This window comes from Girardinichthys multiradiatus, chromosome 8, assembly GCF_021462225.1.
Source record: "Girardinichthys multiradiatus isolate DD_20200921_A chromosome 8, DD_fGirMul_XY1, whole genome shotgun sequence".
NCBI classification, from domain to species: domain Eukaryota; kingdom Metazoa; phylum Chordata; class Actinopteri; order Cyprinodontiformes; family Goodeidae; genus Girardinichthys; species Girardinichthys multiradiatus.
In genome coordinates, this window is record NC_061801.1 from 27847889 (window position 1) to 27865613 (window position 17725).

The 17725-nt window shown below is 40.7% G+C and overlaps 1 protein-coding gene across 1 annotated transcript in view; it reads right to left on the bottom strand.

Moving 5' to 3' along the window:
• Positions 1-1599: 1599 nt before the first annotated feature.
• Positions 1600-17725, bottom strand: part of exd3 (exonuclease 3'-5' domain containing 3) — a 63114-nt gene continuing 46988 nt past the window's right edge. The window contains exons 20-21 of the mRNA XM_047373419.1: positions 3249-3315; positions 1600-3119 (exon numbers count right to left, since the gene is read on the bottom strand). Of these exons, the coding sequence (XP_047229375.1) occupies positions 2740-3119; positions 3249-3315 (447 nt within the window). The 3' untranslated portion in view covers positions 1600-2739. The remainder of the gene's footprint in view (positions 3120-3248; positions 3316-17725) is intronic.

Genomic DNA, 17725 nt, shown 5'->3' on the forward strand with positions numbered 1-17725 from the left:
TTTGGAGGATGTTTCCTTGAGATCTGACCCAACTATTGCCCGAGGACAAAAACCCCCCATGCTAGTGTTACGCCTGACAGACATCTGTAAGCCTCAGATGATCTCATAAGTCTGTCCACTCTCTGTCCATGAACATGTGATTTGTTTTTTAGAAACATCAGAAAATGTCTGTTGATTGAAACAAGTTTAACAATGAAATGAAAAATCTGTTTATTGAAGCATTGTCTAAAACATCAAACATTTTAAACAGTGAAAATACAACCAATTAAAATAATTACTGAAAGCATTGCATTTGAATAGCAGCTTTTCTCACAGAAAAAAGAAATTAACATTTTGTTTAAACAACTTTCTTCAGTGAGTGCAGAAAAAATAATCACATGTCAATAAATCACTGGAACATCTAGACAACCCAAGTCTAGATGTGCCACTGTTTAATTACTATGTTCTTTAGATCTAGAACCAACTCACTGAAAACCCAATATTTACAGAAACAATGTAACTGAAGCATTTTGTTATCTACATTTCCTTTATTTAGGAATATTTCCTCTTCACCTGGGGTTTAAATATGACATTACACAGATGTCAACTGCTCTTCAAAATGGGAAAAAAAAGAGAACTTGCCATTTAGGTAAGATGTAAGATATATTTGTGTTTTTGTCAGAGCAAAATCTAAAAAGTCTAAAACAAACTTAACTCTGAGGCCGGACAAGAACATATTCTTTTACCACCTCAAACAGTAAGCAGGATTGTAATGTAATAACCATTAAACACAATCTACAGGTACACAAGAAACAGCTTTGTCTGTCCTACCATCACACACCTGAAAGTTGAGTTTTATAAGCTCTACTGGGACGTTAGCTGCAATTGTTTTGGTCAGATGAGACCAAAAATTGAATTTTTAGCAACAACACTTGTGTTACATCTAGTCTGAAACAAAGGATTAATATGGAGAAAAGAACCTAAAGCCCACTGTAAAGTATGGTGGAGGATGTGTGATGCTGTGGTCCAGTTTCTTCTCTGGAGGCCTTGTCAACACTGCATGTCAAGAGCATGTCATCATGTACTCTTTAAAACACCAGAGACATTTTTAATTAAAATCAAGTGACCTCTGCCAGAGAGAAAAAAAAGAAAAAGGGTGATCACTGATTCTTTCAGGAGGAAATGTAATAACTGGACAAATTAAGAAAAAGATGCTTCCTCAGACACAAAATCAAGCTTCATTCATGGCCATGTCAGTCCCCTGACCTGAACCCCAAAGAAAACCCGTGAGGTGAGCTGAAGAGAAGAGAACTTAAGAGAGGTCCCGGGACTGTGGATGACCTTGCCCAAAGACAAATGGCCTTACAATATTCTTGTATTTCTCAACGCCATGGGTGCAAATACTTGATACAATTTCATGTAAAAATATTATGTATTTAGTTTTCAACTTTGGATGCGTTTCCCTTAACTGAATAAATGTAAAATCATTAAAGGTTGGATTTTCCCAATTTTTCTTGGTGAGATTATGGTACTGCAATAAAATATGTTATTTTAAGTCTGTAAGATGAGGATGATAGTTTCAAATTTAAGTAAATTTTGCCAAAATCTGATTGTAAACCATCAGAGATCAATTTTTTTTTTTATTTCTTCAGCTTAACAGTCAAAACAAAACTGAAAAAAATAGTCAAAAGAATAAACAAATGAGTCTGTCTTTGTTACACTGAAATCAAACAATAAATAACAAATTCTTCAAATCGTTTGTAATTAAAAAAAGTGTATTTAAAGTATTTACAACAGAAGTCCTGTTCACATGTCACTTTCAAGGCAGGTTTGAGGTGCCTTCTTACTGAATCAGAGTGATGTGTAAAATGGCTGCTGTGTAAACGGTCAAAGCCACCTAAAGCAGAGGATCGTCTCATTGTGGAACCACAGTGTGAAAGTGGTTGCAGGTTCAATGCCTGGGAAAAAAATATCTTTTATTTCAAAGAAGTAGGCGGCTAATTCAAGGCTTCCTTCTACAGCTCCACAAAGAATTTCAACATGCTCAATTTAAAAGAGCTTTTTTTTTTTTGCTAAACGGTTCTGTGACACGACTGCAGAGCTGGGCTCCACGTCAAGCTACTTCTGTCTATTGTAATATAATAACTTAAACCGGGCATTTTTTGCAACAGTTTATTATATAAATAAAGCTGGCACCCCAGAACCAACAAATGACAGCAGCACTATTGCTGCAGGCCTCGCCCTCCACTTCACACCTACTCACTAACTCAGCTTGGCGGCTCAAAGGGCAGACGAACGAGGAATCGCACCAAAACAGCATAGAATGCATCTTAAGCCTGACTTAAAAGTGTCTTGTGAGATGGATAAAAGAGAAATGCATAAAACAAACTGCTTTCAGAGATTCACTTTGAATAAATGAACGGTTGAACACAGATTGAGCTCTTGGCACAGTTTCCTGTCAAAAATCATCAACCTGACTTAAATCTAGTGGCTAAAATGTCAGGGCCTAGAGCTGCTGGCATTCGCTCATCAGACACCATCGCACACTGGCTGCATGCTCATATCAGCAGGAAGATAAATACGTGAACCTGAACAAAAGATATAATTTACTTCAACTCGTAAGAATAAGAATATAAAACTGAATTAAAAAAACCCACTCTATTTTACTCGTATCTTATTTTAAAACTCTGTCTTCTCAATCTTTTCTCAATGAACAGTACTCCTCAGAACATGTCAAATATGTATGTGTATTAATCTGCATCAATCGCTCTGGGCCAGTGTGCAAGGTCCAGCAGCTGGGATGTTGTCCTCCTCTGTTACGTGCAAGACGTCCTGGAACAAAGAGAGGACACGGCCAAAGTGAGAGCCTTCCCAGAACACCTTGCCACATCTGGTGCAGACATAGAACAGCGGTATCCTCTGCAGCAGGGCGGGGGGCACGGTGTGGAGCTGAATGGGCGACCCCCCGGGAAAGGTCATGGTGTCACGGTCCAGTCCTGAAAGGGAGGCCCAGCGACACTGAGTGGCGTACCTGGGGGGTTCAGGGGTCACGCTGGGGGTCAGGGTGTCGTCTAGCCTCAGCTCTTCCTGTTGACAGGATTTCTCAAACATGTGGTCAGTGTTGTGATCCAGCAAAAATCCTGGAGAAAATCACAATAAATGAAACAATTACATTTAAAATGTCCTCAAGAGAAAGATAACATGAAGTTGAAAGAATTGCCCGCAGATAATTCTGATAAAAACACTAAGTTCAGTTGTGTTTGATGTACCTTTCTCGTTGAGCAATGTTACCATGTCAGCTTTGGGTATGGCAACATATTGATCACTGTTACATGCCTGGAGACAAAGAGAGCAGATCATTCTGATGAGAGAAAAAATCTGCTTCAAACCACCATCCTTGTCTTCAGTTTTTAAATATGTGGCATCAAAACCACACAAATGCATTCACGTGTTTATATGTAAGATATTTATGTAAATCATAACTTTTTTTTTAAACAGATGGGACCTAATTTTCATCTTTAAGCTAAAAACAAAAGACAAGCAAACATTTTTCTAAAATTGGAAATGAATTGTAATTGAATCTTGCTCATTAAAAATTCCACTGAGGGTAAAACCAAAAGAGTTAAATGAAAAGAATCCTGCTATTTTGCCATATTTATTCACATCAACTAAAACTTTATTTTTTCAAATAAGCATCATCCCAAACAGCTTTTAAGAGCAAAGCAAGAACAGAAAAAAATTAAAATAATTTTTCAACAGCATAAGATTTGAGAATACATCAGCACAGTAGACAGAATATTGCATTTGAGTGTTGGACACTCCGCTACTCCAGCACCACGGGTGACTTGGTGTAAACATGTACTGTGTATAGTGTCAAGTAAAAAAAAATAAAATAAAGCAGGTTAGGCTGCATTCACACTGCACTGGTCCAGGGATTGATTCAGGGAACGGTAAATGTAAGAAAATTCACATCTTCAGTCGGCCCATTTTGTTTCAACATGGAGATTTTGTGGATGGGATCAAACGAAATATTCAATTGCAATGGATTGTTTCGGGGGCAGTACTGCTCCAGAATTGAGAAGAAAAAAATCACGAAGAAGAAAGGCTGTCATCAGGGTTTCTGTTGCTACTTTGATGTTCTTATTTTTATTCTTATTATTTGAGGGACCACTTTATGGAGGTTTATTTTTTTTACGTCATCAAATCCCTTTTTTTTGCTGTGCCAATAAAGTTTCATTGATGACGTCTAGGTGACGAATTAATTTATCAAAGAATATCAAATAAAGGAACATTAAATACAGGTTTATTGAATTTACTATAATTCTAGATATCTACATCAAAAAATGTAAAAGTTACTTTTATCTTTGAAGTCATACCTAAAAGAATCATATTTTTATTTCAACACCAAAATGATGAAAATTAAAGATTTTTCTGGACGACACAGGAAACTAGTGAAACATTCTGTATTTAAATTCATCATCATTTTGCTGTAACTGCTGTCATCAATGTTAAGAGCATCATTTCATCTAAATTTAGGAAAAATAAAAGGAAAAAGTAATAATACGTTTTATTCATCGACTGGAGATGGTAAAAGGATATTTGAGCCACAAGCTAGAGTTGGGGAAAAAATATGCACAGCCTGTGATCCATTTTCCTTAATGTTGAACCTGAAAGTGTGGATCATACATTTTTACACAGCATGTTGTAAAACATTAATTTTCCTACTGATTCAGCAGTAGCAGAAAGGCTCACCTCAGCAATATTTCATAGCTCCAAAATGAAGCGTCAGATATGTGTTAAACCATCTAAAGGACGGGTTGCAGGGCCTGCTCACTTGTGTTGACCCTTTCATATCGATAGCAATCAGACATTTTCACAGGTTGCTGCTTCAGTGTGAAAGGGTGTAAGTGTTTCTCAAAGATCCAATCAGATGTCAGTGCGTCAGTAAAGACGCCCTTTATGCCTGAGCGATTTTCACACGTTCCTGCAGTCTTGTCCATCTTCATGGTAAAGGTCTCCCTTGGTGGGACATTAGTGACCTTCTGGTTGCCGGCCCCTAACGAGAACACACACTTTTTTGTAAGCCATCCTGACAGCACGTCAGTGCTAAAAGCCTTGTCAACACACCTGAGCTCCCCCCTGTAAACGGCATTCCACTCAGGAGTGGGCAGTAAATCAAATCTGGCTCATAAGAGAGATCCTTAACTGGCCCGCTTAAGCCTCGTCACTCTGTACCTGGGAAAAATCGGGAGCAAATCAGGAGACTGCACCCACTCGGCACAAAAGCAGGTCGTCTTCTCTGTGTGCACATGCAGAGCAATGTTTGCCTCTGTGGTGACTGAGGTCAGGACATGAGAAAGCTGAAGGAGACAGTGGAGGTGTGGGAACAGCAGAGGTGTCTTCTCTGTCAGGACGAGACCTCATTTCTCCCTCCGTGCATACTACAGTCTCATCTTTATAATTTGCCTCACATCACACACAAACCAACGAAAATGTAACCAGAAAAGTTGAAAATGAGCCAAAAGTTTGCATATGAGAACGACGGCGACGACCAGCATGACAGAGCCTGGTATTTGTTCAGCTAAAAGTTTCCCAGGTTGGAACAAGCCAGAACCTGCTCTGAACTCTGAAGGCTGAACCACAGACAGGCAGACAAACACACACATCATCTCACACACGCAACCCCGATAAAATAAATTCTGTAACTCTTCAAAGTCAAGCAGAATACAATCCTGGAGATATTTAATATGCAATTAAGTTCACTAGGAAGAGAAATCATTTTAATTTGCACGGCTCATTCCATGTCCATCATTTTAAAAACACCTGCAGATAAAGAGTGTTTTTGAACAGCCTGTTTGTTTTTAGCATTTTCAGTCAGTCTAATTTAAAAGTTGGCAGTATGATTATTTTTTAATTGAAGATCAACATGAATTAAAAGAAAATAACTCAAAGTAATTTACTAAAATCTGTCAACTTAAGTTAAAGTTTTTTAGACTTCAGCCTTTGCCTTAACACACAGCCCAGCTAACTTCAATGCTTTCTTACATCATCAGGTAAAAGTCATAATAGTAACTGATGAGGGGTTTTAGAAAATTCAAGCCAAACCTAGTCAAATATACTTTCTCATGATGAAGAAGGTAGTAGTAGAATACATTAAGTGGATTTTAAGTGCATAAATATGTAAAAAGCCAGTTTTGTCAGTAGAAATGGACAGAAGCAGTGAATTAGCATTGAAGGTGTAATTGAATCCAATTTTAGACTATGAAAAATCTGCACATATTTGAGGCTTTTACTCGGCCTAAACTTGAGATACTTAAATTTGAGACCCAACAGAGACCCTGTTGAACTACCCACAGAGTTTTTCTTGAACACAAATGATTGTTTTCGACGTAGCTTCAGTAAAACCTAAGCCGACAGATTTGACAAATCAGTTTTACAAGAAAAAAAAGTTATTTGCCTGTCTGTCAACATGTGGCTTCAGTTTGTCAGTCCTGACACGATTAAAAAAAGTGATACACGTCTCCTCTGAATTTCTATTTATTGCATCGGCTGCCTTAAAAACAGTGAAGCTACTGACTTTTCTTCACGGTTTAACATCTGTTCAAATACTATGTTAATTATAGCTTTAATTTAGCCTCTTTTGTATGATATGAAGAATATTTAATGTTTTGTCATCTGTGCTTTAAAAAGCCTTAGATGTTACACCTTTTTTTTCTTTAGGGAGCTTCGTGTAGTCATGCTGTGACAACAAGGGCTGTGTAATGTGTGATACAGTCTGAAAAGATGGGATGTGATGAAAAAAAGAGGAGAAAGGGAGATAGATGGGAGGAGGTAGAAAAAGTAGGGGGTGACCCCCCCCCACACCCATCCTAACGTGCTCAAACAGACACACACACACTCTCTGCACTGTAGGCAGCTCCCATGGGAAAATCCTCCACCGATCTCCAAAGGAGGTGCTTATTTGGTCACATGGTTTGACCAGCCAATCCGGAACTGCTAAACCGATTCAAACTGTGGTTAGTCAGGTAAAGGGCAGCGTGGGAACCGGTGGGAAGAAGTGCAAGAGGGGAGTGGAAAAAATGCACCTCTATTCAGTCCAATGTCTCAAATGTTGCAGTCCAAAACATTACCTTTTTTTCTAAAAATTTTAACTGCCCTGCCAGGAAAGCAAAGGACAAAACCTAAAAATTAAAGGTTGTTCCCAGGATCCTGTCCCTGGGAAAGTTTGCCATCACTGATTCGTTCTGCTGATCAGACAGAAAATTCTGCTGCCGCAGTGAAATTTTTTCCAAATAGCACTGTAGCGTTGCATCATCAGCGGCGACAACAGCTTCTGGTGTTGTCTGCTGTGGTGCTTGCTTTCAGTTACACAAGGGATGGGCTGCTTACTGGTATCAAGCTATAAAAAGGTAGTCATGTCATTTGAGTCAGAACACTTTGGATTTAAAATGGATGCAGACTAAAACCACATGCTGTGCAGGATTTGCCTCTTGGTGGTGTCTTTATTGCTGAGAATCAACAAATCTGAAATTTAGGAACAAAGAGATCTGCTACCAACTGATACAGAAAGAGAGGGATTTATTATGTGAACTTTTGTGAATAAAGTGTAAATAACTTGGGTATTGTTTATCATAACTAGTCACAGTAACCAAATTTCTTATTTTATTTATAATTACTTTCATTGTTGTTTAGTTCTGTCATTTGTGTTTATTTTATTTGATAACAGATTCATCATTATGGTATCAGGTAAAATGTGTTTCCAGGCAGTTTACTGTTCTGTAAGTCCAATAGATGCATTTTTTTCAAGTTCAATGAATAATCCTTTTCAATAGTCATGATTTCAATACTGACCTAAAAAAACAACTATTTTTGATTTTTTTTCCCATGATCAAGCAGCCCAAAAAAAACATTTATATAAATACAGTATAAATTTGTTTACTAAAGTCTAAATGCAGTTGGAACATCCTTTGGTTTGATAAAGTGGAATAACAAAGCCAGACTTTCAAAATTTTGGTTGAATTTCTTTCTTAAGTCTGTACAAAACAGTGTTGTGAAGAAATATTTGCCTCCATGTAGATTTCTTCAGCTATAGTTTTTTTCGTCACATACATTTTTCAGATCATCAAACAAAATCTAATATCGGACAAAGATGTGTCATTTTGGAGTGAATGCAAGTTGTACTTACACTGCCTGCCAAAAAAAGAGTCGCCACCAAAATAAAGGTCACACACTCTAATATTTTGTTGGACCACCTTTAGCTTAAATTATGACTGCATTCGCTGTGGCATTGTTTCGATAATATTCTGCAATGTCTCAAGATTTATTTCCACCCAGTGTTGCATTCATTTTTCACTAAGATCTTGCATTGATGATGGTAGAGTCTGACAGCTGCACAAAGTCTTCTCCAGCACATCTCAAAGATTCTCAATGGGGTTAAGGTCTGGACTCTGTGGTGGCCAATCCATGTGTGACAATGATGTCTTCATGCTCCCTGAACCACTCTTTCACAGTTCGAGCCCGATGAATCCTGGCATTGTCATCTTGGAATATGCCCGTGCCATCAGGAAAGAAAAAATCCATTGATAGAATAACCTGGTCATTCAGTATATTCAGGTAGTCAGCTGACCTCATTCTTTGAACACCTACTGTTGCTGAACCCAGACCTGACCAACTGCAGCAACTGCAGAACATAGTGCTGTCCCCACAGGCTTGTACAGTAGGCACTAGGCATGATGGGTGCATCACTTCACCTGCCTCTCTTCTTACCCTGATTGGCCCATCACTTTGAAACAGGGTAAATCTGGACTCATCCGACCGTATGACCTTTTTCCATTGCTCCAGAGTCCAATCTTTATGCTCCCTAGCAGACTGAAGACTTTTTTTCTGGTTAACCTCACTGATTAGTGGTTTTCTTAAGGCTACACAGCTGTTCAGTTCCAATCCCTCGAGTTCCCTTCGAATTGTGCGTGTGGAAATGTTTTTACCTTTACTATTAAACATAGCCCGGAGTTCAACTGTTTTCTTCGATTTGACATCATCAAACGTTTAAGTGATCGCCAATAACGATCATTCAGGATTTTTTTCCGGCCACATTTCTTCCTTGAAGACGATGGGTCCCCACTATCCTTCCAGTTTTTAATAATGCGTTGGACAGTTCTTAACCCAATATTGGTAGTTTCTGCAATCTCCTGAGATATTTTCTCTTTTTGATGCATGCCAATGATTTGACCCTTCTGAACAGACTGACATCTTTTCCACGACCACGGGATGTGTCCCGATGATTGTTGGGTCCAACAACCATTTCGACATGGTTGTTGGACCAGTGGGGGTTAAATAACAGTTGGGGTTAAATAACTAGTTGCCAGCTGAAACATAACCGCCCATGCAGTAATTATCCAATGGGAGGCTCGTACTTATTTGCTTAGTTAAATCCAGGTGCCGACAATTGTTTTGGCCAGGCAGTGTATTAATGATTATTACATTTTAAATAGAAAAATAAATCACAAATTAAGTGACCTGGATAAGTTGCCACTGCACTGTAGGAGTCATTTTGGTAAGCATGCCACTTCTGGGAAGGTTCAGCATTGGTGAAGGTTTTCTCCATTTGTGAATAACGGCTCTCACTGTGGTTAGCTGAAGTCCCCAAGTCTTTGAAATGGCTTCGTAACCTTTTCCAGGATGACATTTGTCATGTCATGTTAAATTTCTCTAGATTGGGCAAAACATTATGTTACTGTTTTACAGGTTAGTTTAACTAGCTCTTTCTCCTTAAAAAAGTAACTCATTATTCGATCATTGTTTTTTGTATTAACTCAGGCTGCATTTTTCTGATATTAAACTTTGTTTAATGATCTCAAACTTAAAAAATGTTAATTGAAATAAATCTGAGGGGAAAATTAGTTTTTCATGGCACTGTTCATACTAAAAAGTTACATTTTTAAACATTTTCCCGGCTAAATGAAGCCAGGGACTGACCAACCTGAAATAGCCATAAAAACTGTCTGGGTGTCTAGAGTTTTGAGGGTTCTGATTGATTGCCGGTTTTAGTAATTACAGCACTTATTGGATATTCTCCAACTACATGTTTTTAGAATCTCCAAAAAGTAATCCAAGGAAGGAATCTCTTGCAGCAGCAAAGTCTTGCTTATGGATTTAGAGACCCAAAGCCAGAACAGGTTGCTAAGCCGATATAGAAACGCCTGTAGAATCCTAATTTTCCATCACTCACACAAATGTTATCATAAGAAATAAATACACATTATACAGCTAAGAAAAATAAAATCCAACTCAAGTTTTTATTAAGAGATCAGATCATGAAATATGCAATATACTGTTACACATTAAATGCAAAGATCTTCTCAAAATAAGTTCCTCCAAAATATGTAGTATCCTTACAGCTACAGGTCAGTTTTAATTGAAGCAGGAAACTGAGGGAGATAGTGAAATGACCTTCTGAATGCACTTAGCATGCAAATGCTACCTGGCCTGTACCTTAGTCTAACAGTCTGGAGTAATTACCAACTTTGTTAACAAATCACTGCAACCTTACAGCGACCTAAACCTGGATCACAGAGGAGTCTGCCTGGGCTTGATATCATACACACCTTCCTCTGGCACACCTCAGTCACGCACATGTACATACAAACGCTTAGATACTTATCAAGCGTTCGAAAGATGTAAGTAATCAATATGCAGCTCTTACAGGAAAGGACCACACCCTTCAGTGACTAACTCATGTACCCACTCATTTCACCTGTATGAAGTCGTCATATTGTTCCGGTTTCCCCCAGGGATGCAAGTCACCAAACAGAACCTGAGGGACTAACTGTCCATTGTAGCAACTACTGTACATAGGTATTCTCAAGTATAAAGAAAGCCCCAGAAATCTAACAAGCATTATATCAACCCAGCTAAGCCCTATTTTTAAATGTTTTATGTTCTAAAATTATTATTATTATTAGTTTTTCTTTACCGTGTTCTGTTGGGCAATTAGCACTCAGAATTGTTGTCTGAGTGCCAAGAAGAAGCCGCAACCTCCCCAGAGAAGAGCAGAGGGGGAACCAACCAGCAGCCACTGTGCAGAAACCCCAGAGAGCTGCAGAGACGAGCCCACAGGCCCCCCGGCAGCCATCTACACCGGAGCGGATCCAGCCATGGACCTATAGACCTGAGACTCCGGGGCACATCACTGCCTAAGCAGAGGCCCAACAGAGCCACTGGGCCCAGGCCCTGGCAGGCAGCCACTAAGAGTGAGTCGGCACACACCAAAGCACCCAGCCCGGGGCACGGAGAAACACCAATACACCAGCTGTTAGAGGCACTAGCCACCGGCAGAGAGTGTGGGGGGGAGAAAATAGGCCCCACATTTGATGGAGGGCCTAAACTGATCCATGAGATGGAGCAGCCCAAGACCCAACCTGACACAACGCGTAACGCCACCCCAGAGCAGACACCCCTGAGCACCGTGCTCACAACAGACCCCCTGACCCCACACCAAGACGGGACAAACTCACCCGGCAAGAGGTCCCCGGCCGGCGGCCCCCACCATGCCCCCAACCACACAAACGCACTATATCACCGCCACTACAATGACAGCCCAGGGTGAAAACACCAATCAGCGCAGCTCCACCGTGACCGCTCAGCCAATTGAAATGCCGGTGACCCTACATCCAAAAAAAGGACACAACACCCAACCCCACAAGCTGCAACCCCTCCACTCCACACTCCAGACTGCCGTCCTGATCCTCCTTCCCTGGACATGAAAGCCAGCAGAGCAGCACACCGCCAAGCACGCCCAACCATCCGGCCAACGGCAGCAGCCCCAGTCTGCTTGTTCATGAGAGAGAAACATGCGCCAACCGGGTAAGCGGGCCGGGCTGACTGACCGCCCCAGGCTGTGCACAACCCGCCAGCCACCCCAGTCCAAGTACAAGACGTGCTCCATCCACCTGACCACAACCTCAGCCCGGCGCTGGGCCAGAGCCACAGAAGGAAGCATCGGAGGAAGGCCACCACAGCATGCCAAAGACCGGGTACCCCGCCGAGCCCATACCTCAATCCCGGAGGCACCCCAGTATGCCGGCCGCACACACTCCTGCATGGCATACCTCGCCGCACCAAGCAGGCCAGCCCCTCCACCAAAGCGAAGCCCCATCCCAATCACCGGCGCACTCTGCCCCGAAAAAAAAAAAATCACAAACCTCCTGTTCTAACCACTAGGCCACCACTCCCCTGATTAGTTAACGTCTACGTAAACACCGGTAAAAACAAGAAAGTTTTTCAATGTGGATATTTAGTGCACTTACTTTAATGTAACATGTACCAAAAATGCATTCGTTACTCATACACTGGACAGTTTTTGTAGCTTTTTACTGGTTTTAACTTAGTGGTTGTCCAAGAAAATCATCTTCTTACAACCAAAATCTGTATACAGATGGTTAGTCAAGGTTTTAGTTGAAAACACATTTTAAACAGTTTTTATTTAGCAAAATAAACTGTTTCTTTATGTGCATAGTAAATTAAAACTACCTTATTTAATAAAATAATTTTAATAAAGTAATTTTTCTATTGAACTCTTTCAGGTGAAAAGAAGGCTTGCATTGAAAAACATGAAGTTTAGAAAGAAAATAGGAAATTATATTAGGAAAAAAGCTGTACCCTTGAAGTACTAGAACCTTGACATACACATTAATTATGTACTAAACCATTAGCTTCCACAAAAGACTGAGCCATAAGCAGATCTCTAATGGCTCTCTCTATTGACAGGCAAAGAAATATTTCACATTTCTTGCGCAGTTCCTGTCCCACCTTTGATTCAAGCTCTTGGACTATCTGTCCATCTGACCCTCTCTTGCTCTTTGCTTTACCACTCAACCGTTCTTCCTGGTCTCTTTTTGGCCTCAAGAATTTTGTATTTTCTTTCCTCCCAGTCTGTAATTCTGGTGATTACTGACTCAGTGATGAAGAGGATAACAGTCAAACCCTGGTAGATAATAGTCTAGCCATGACACAAATAGAACTAACACTATCCCTTGGCTGGACACGATTGTTTTTTTTTAACCACTAATGCTACCTCAATCTCCAGCTAAACCTTCGTCTTCTCCCTTCTCTCTGCCTTTGATCTCAAGCTACCCCCTCACTGTGTTATCTACAGTGTCTTTTATCTAGCTGTCCCCTCACCTCTAACCTCTTTCTTTCTTCCCTTCCAAAAGTGCTCCTTTTGTCACTCTTCATGAGACACCAGCTAGCTGAGGCTGCTCTACACCAAACAGCTAACAAAACCCAAGGGACCTGTTGACAAAGCTTCTCCTTGGAAAGCAGTTTAAAAAAGTCGTTCTCAGACTGCAGGTTTACTGGTGGTTCCTAGAGTCTCTATAAGTAGAATGGGAGGCAGATCCTTTAGTTATCAGGCTCCTCTCCTGTGGAACCAGCTCCCGGTTTTGGTCCGTGAGGCAGACACCCTGTCTACTTTTAAGGCTAGGCTTAAAACTTTCCTTTTTGATAAAGTTTATAGTTAGAGTGGCTTAGGCTATCTTCCTTATTTTTTACCTCCGCCTTCCTCCTTCCCTGTTGGATGGAGTGAGGGGGAGTCAGGTTTAGCCTAAACCAGCTCAGTTATGGTTGAGGTGCAAACACACCCTCCATTTCTGCTACCTGTATGACCCCTTCTCTTTTCCAATGGTTATAATCAGTCTGACAGAGAGAGGTATCCCAATCCTTGTGGTTTTTAGTATAACAATGACCATCAGTGGGACCCTTTGTGGGGTTCCTTGAGACAACATTGTTGTAAATAAGCGCCGTTTAACTAAATAATCTGAACTGAAACTATCTGTGTAATTATGCTGCTATAGCCTTAGGGTGCTGGAGGACATAATGATCACTTTCACCCTCTTCACTACATTCTCACACTACTCTCCAATTTTGCATTATTTGCTCTTATTTCAGCTTTTAACTTTGTTCTCTCTTTTCTTTTTGGAATGTATGTACCTGACTGTTGTGAAGTGCCTTGAGACGACATGTGTTGTGAATTGGCGCTATATAAATAAACTGAATTGAATTGAAAACACGAAAACAGCTAATTTGAAAAAAGCTTAAGATTTTATTAAATCGTCAGTCAGACCTTATTTAACTTCAACTTTTTATGCCTTTAATACAAAATAACTATAATTAATAAATCTACTGTAGATTATAGAACCCACACATTATTTTGAGTTATAAACGGTATCCCAATATCAATGTGTACAATATTGCAACTCCATGTTTTCCTGACATTGTGCAACCCCAATATATACAGGTCCTTCTAAAAAAATTTGCATATTGTGATAAAGTTTATTATTTTCCATAATGTCATGATGAAAATTTAACATTCATATATTTTAGATTCGTTGCACACTAACTGAAATATGTCAGGTCTTTTATTGTCTTAATACGGATGATTTTGGCATACAGCTCATGAAAACCCAAAATTCCTATCTCACAAAATTAGCATATCATTAAAAGGGTCTCTAAACGAGCTATGAACCTAATCATCTGAATCAACGAGTTAACTCTAAACACCTGCAAAAGATTCCTGGGGCCTTTAAAACTCCCATCCAGGGTTCATCACTCAAAACCCCAATCATGGGTAAGACTGCCGACCTGACTGCTGTCTAGAAGGCCACTATTGACACCCTCAAGCAAGAGGGTAAGACACAGAAAGAAATTTCTGAACGAATAGGCTGTTCCCAGAGTGCTGTATCAAGGCACCTCAGTGGGAAGTCTGTGGGAAGGAAAAAGTGTGGCAGAAAACGCTGCACAACGAGAAGAGGTGACCGGACCCTGAGGAAGATTGTGGAGAAGGGCCGATTCCAGACCTTGAGGGACCTGCGGAAGCAGTGGACTGAGTCTGGAGTAGAAACATCCAGAGCCACCGTGCACAGGCGTGTGCAGGAAATGGGCTACAGGTGCCGCATTCCCCAGACCTGGGCTACAGAGAAGCAGCACTGGACTGTTGCTCAGTGGTCCAAAGTACTTTTTTCAGATGAAAGCAAATTCTGCATGTCATTCGGAAATCAAGGTGCCAGAGTCTGGAGGAAGACTGGGGAGAAGGAAATGCCAAAATGCCAGAAGTCCAGTGTCAAGTACCCACAGTCAGTGATGGTCTGGGGTGCCGTGTCAGCTGCTGGTGTTGGTCCACTGTGTTTTATCAAGGGCAGGGTCAATGCAGCTAGCTATCAGGAGATTTTGGAGCACTTCATGCTTCCATCTGCTGAAAAGCTTTATGGAGATGAAGATTTCATTTTTCAGCACAACCTGGCACCTGCTCACAGTGCCAAAACCACTGGTAAATGGTTTACTGACCATGGTATAACTGTGCTCAATTGGCCTGCCAACTCTCCTGACCTGAACCCCATAGAGAATCTGTGGGATATTGTGAAGAGAACGTTGAGAGACTCAAGACCCAACACTCTGGATGAGCTAAAGGCTGCTATCGAAGCATCCTGGGCCTCCATAATACCTCAGCAGTGCCACAGGTTGATTGCCTCCATGCCACGCCGCATTGAAGCAGTCATTTCTGCAAAAGGATTCCCGACCAAGTATTGAGTGCATAACTGTACATGATTATTTGAAGGTTGACGTTTTTTGTATTAAAAACACTTTTCTTTTATTGGTCGGATGAAATATGCTAATTTTGTGAGATAGGAATTTTGGGTTTTCATGAGCTGTATGCCAAAATCATCTGTATTAAGACAATAAAAGACCTGAAATATTTCAGTTAGTGTGCAATGAATCTAAAATATATGAATGTTAAATTTTCATCATGACATTATGGAAAATAATGAACTTTATCACAATATGCTAATATTTTGAGAAGGACCTATATTATAGCTTAAGCAAATATGAACCACATGTGTACATACACTGAAGGAAGAGAGACTTAACCACTTTTTCATCCCTGGCTGATATCAAAACAAAACAATGCTGTATTTGTCCCTCCCAGTTTATGCAGAAAGGGCAGCCTAAATAAACTAATCTTTCCCATCTTTTCACTACAGTCAATCTACCAACCATTACAACATCCACAAATTTCCTTGACAAGTGCCAACACTTCTCAAACTGTCACAACACCCACACACTCAAACTGAAATTCCACCCACCAAACAAACGCGGGTGACTCCGCGGGCACATGGCTCGTCATGGGAGAGCCACCAACAGATTCTGTCACTCAATGTTTATCGTTGCTGCTGCATATTTCACCCTTCAAGCCCCCCCGGCCTTCCCTTCTTTTTTCTGGTGTGAAGGAACGCAGGGAATGTTATTGTAATGCAGAGTGATTCATTCAGGACTGTAAATATTGACAGGAGTTGCTGCTGCTGCTGGTCTGTTCTCTCCAGAAGAGCAACGAGAGAACGGAGAAGAAACGACTCTCCCACAAGGCTTTTTGAACGAGGAGGTGTCAATGTCAGAGAGGGGTGCAGCCGTTATGCCGGTCCACTTATCCTGAAGTTAAATGCCTCCATAACATACGTCAATGTCAAAACAGAGTCTGAGAAGTGCCAAGAAAATCAGCTGCAAGTACAGTATTACAAATAAAACACCTATAATGGAGACCAAGACACTGTCTAATAATTAGGACATAGGATTGGGGGGGCTGATCCCGGTGGTGGTCCTCTCGGGGCTCCTGGGAGGCCTTTGGATGTCTGTGGCTTCGATCTCCTCTGTGTCTGCCTCGGGTCCTAGGGGGCAAGTCTGTGGCTCCTCACGTTCGCTATTGAATTTTCTTATGGAGAAATCTTAAATACACAAGCGCGCTCATACATACACCCACACAGTTTGGATTCAGGTGTTTACAGACACACATATATACAGATGTACTCTATATTGGGTGGCGGTTGCCACTAAATAAATCCTGTAGTATTCAGTACCGTGTAGTTTTCAGTAACGTTGTTTGTCCCTGTGTTTTTTTTTTCTTCTTTCACTCACTCTTTCTGCAAGTGTAGAAGCAGATTTATAGACTGTTATCTTGTATTCTCTTTATCCTTCTTTCTGTCCTCTAATCTTCTCCTTTATCTAATCTCCCTTTTAACTTTTTCCCCCAAAGCAATTTCAAACAAAGATTTTAATATATATCAAGCGGAGCATTATAGCAAAAGCCGTAAAGCTTCACTTGGGAAAGTAAATCTGTTGGCCTTCTTGGCAGTCAGACAACCATTCTGACTGCTATTCTGGCAGACAGGACACGTTAACAAAAAAAAAAAAAAAGGATATAAATCAAAGCATAGGAAGACAAAAATTAAACTGTAATTAACGATTAAAATTAGCATGACTGTTTGAGGTGATCAGTCAGTCATCAGTCATTTTCTACCGCTTATTCCATAGTTGGTCGCGGGGAGCTGGTGCCAATCTCCAGCAGTCTATGGGCGAGAGGCAGGGTACACCCTGGACAGGTCGCCAGTCCATCGCAGGGCAACACACAAATAACCAAGCACAAACTCATTCATACACCTAAGGGCAATTTAGAGAGACCAATTAACCTAACAGGCATGTCTTTGGACTGTGGGAGGAAGCCGGAGTACCCGGTGAGAACCCACGCATGCTCGTTTGATCTTGTTTGAGGGGATTTCCCAGTTAAATTTTTTTTTTACCATGTGGGAATTTAAAACACCGATATTAAAGATGAAGGTATAGTTAAATGAGAATGGCCTGCCGTGAAGTGAGGCCTTGTAGCAACAAAAGCAGGACGCCGCTTAAGAGAAACTATCATATA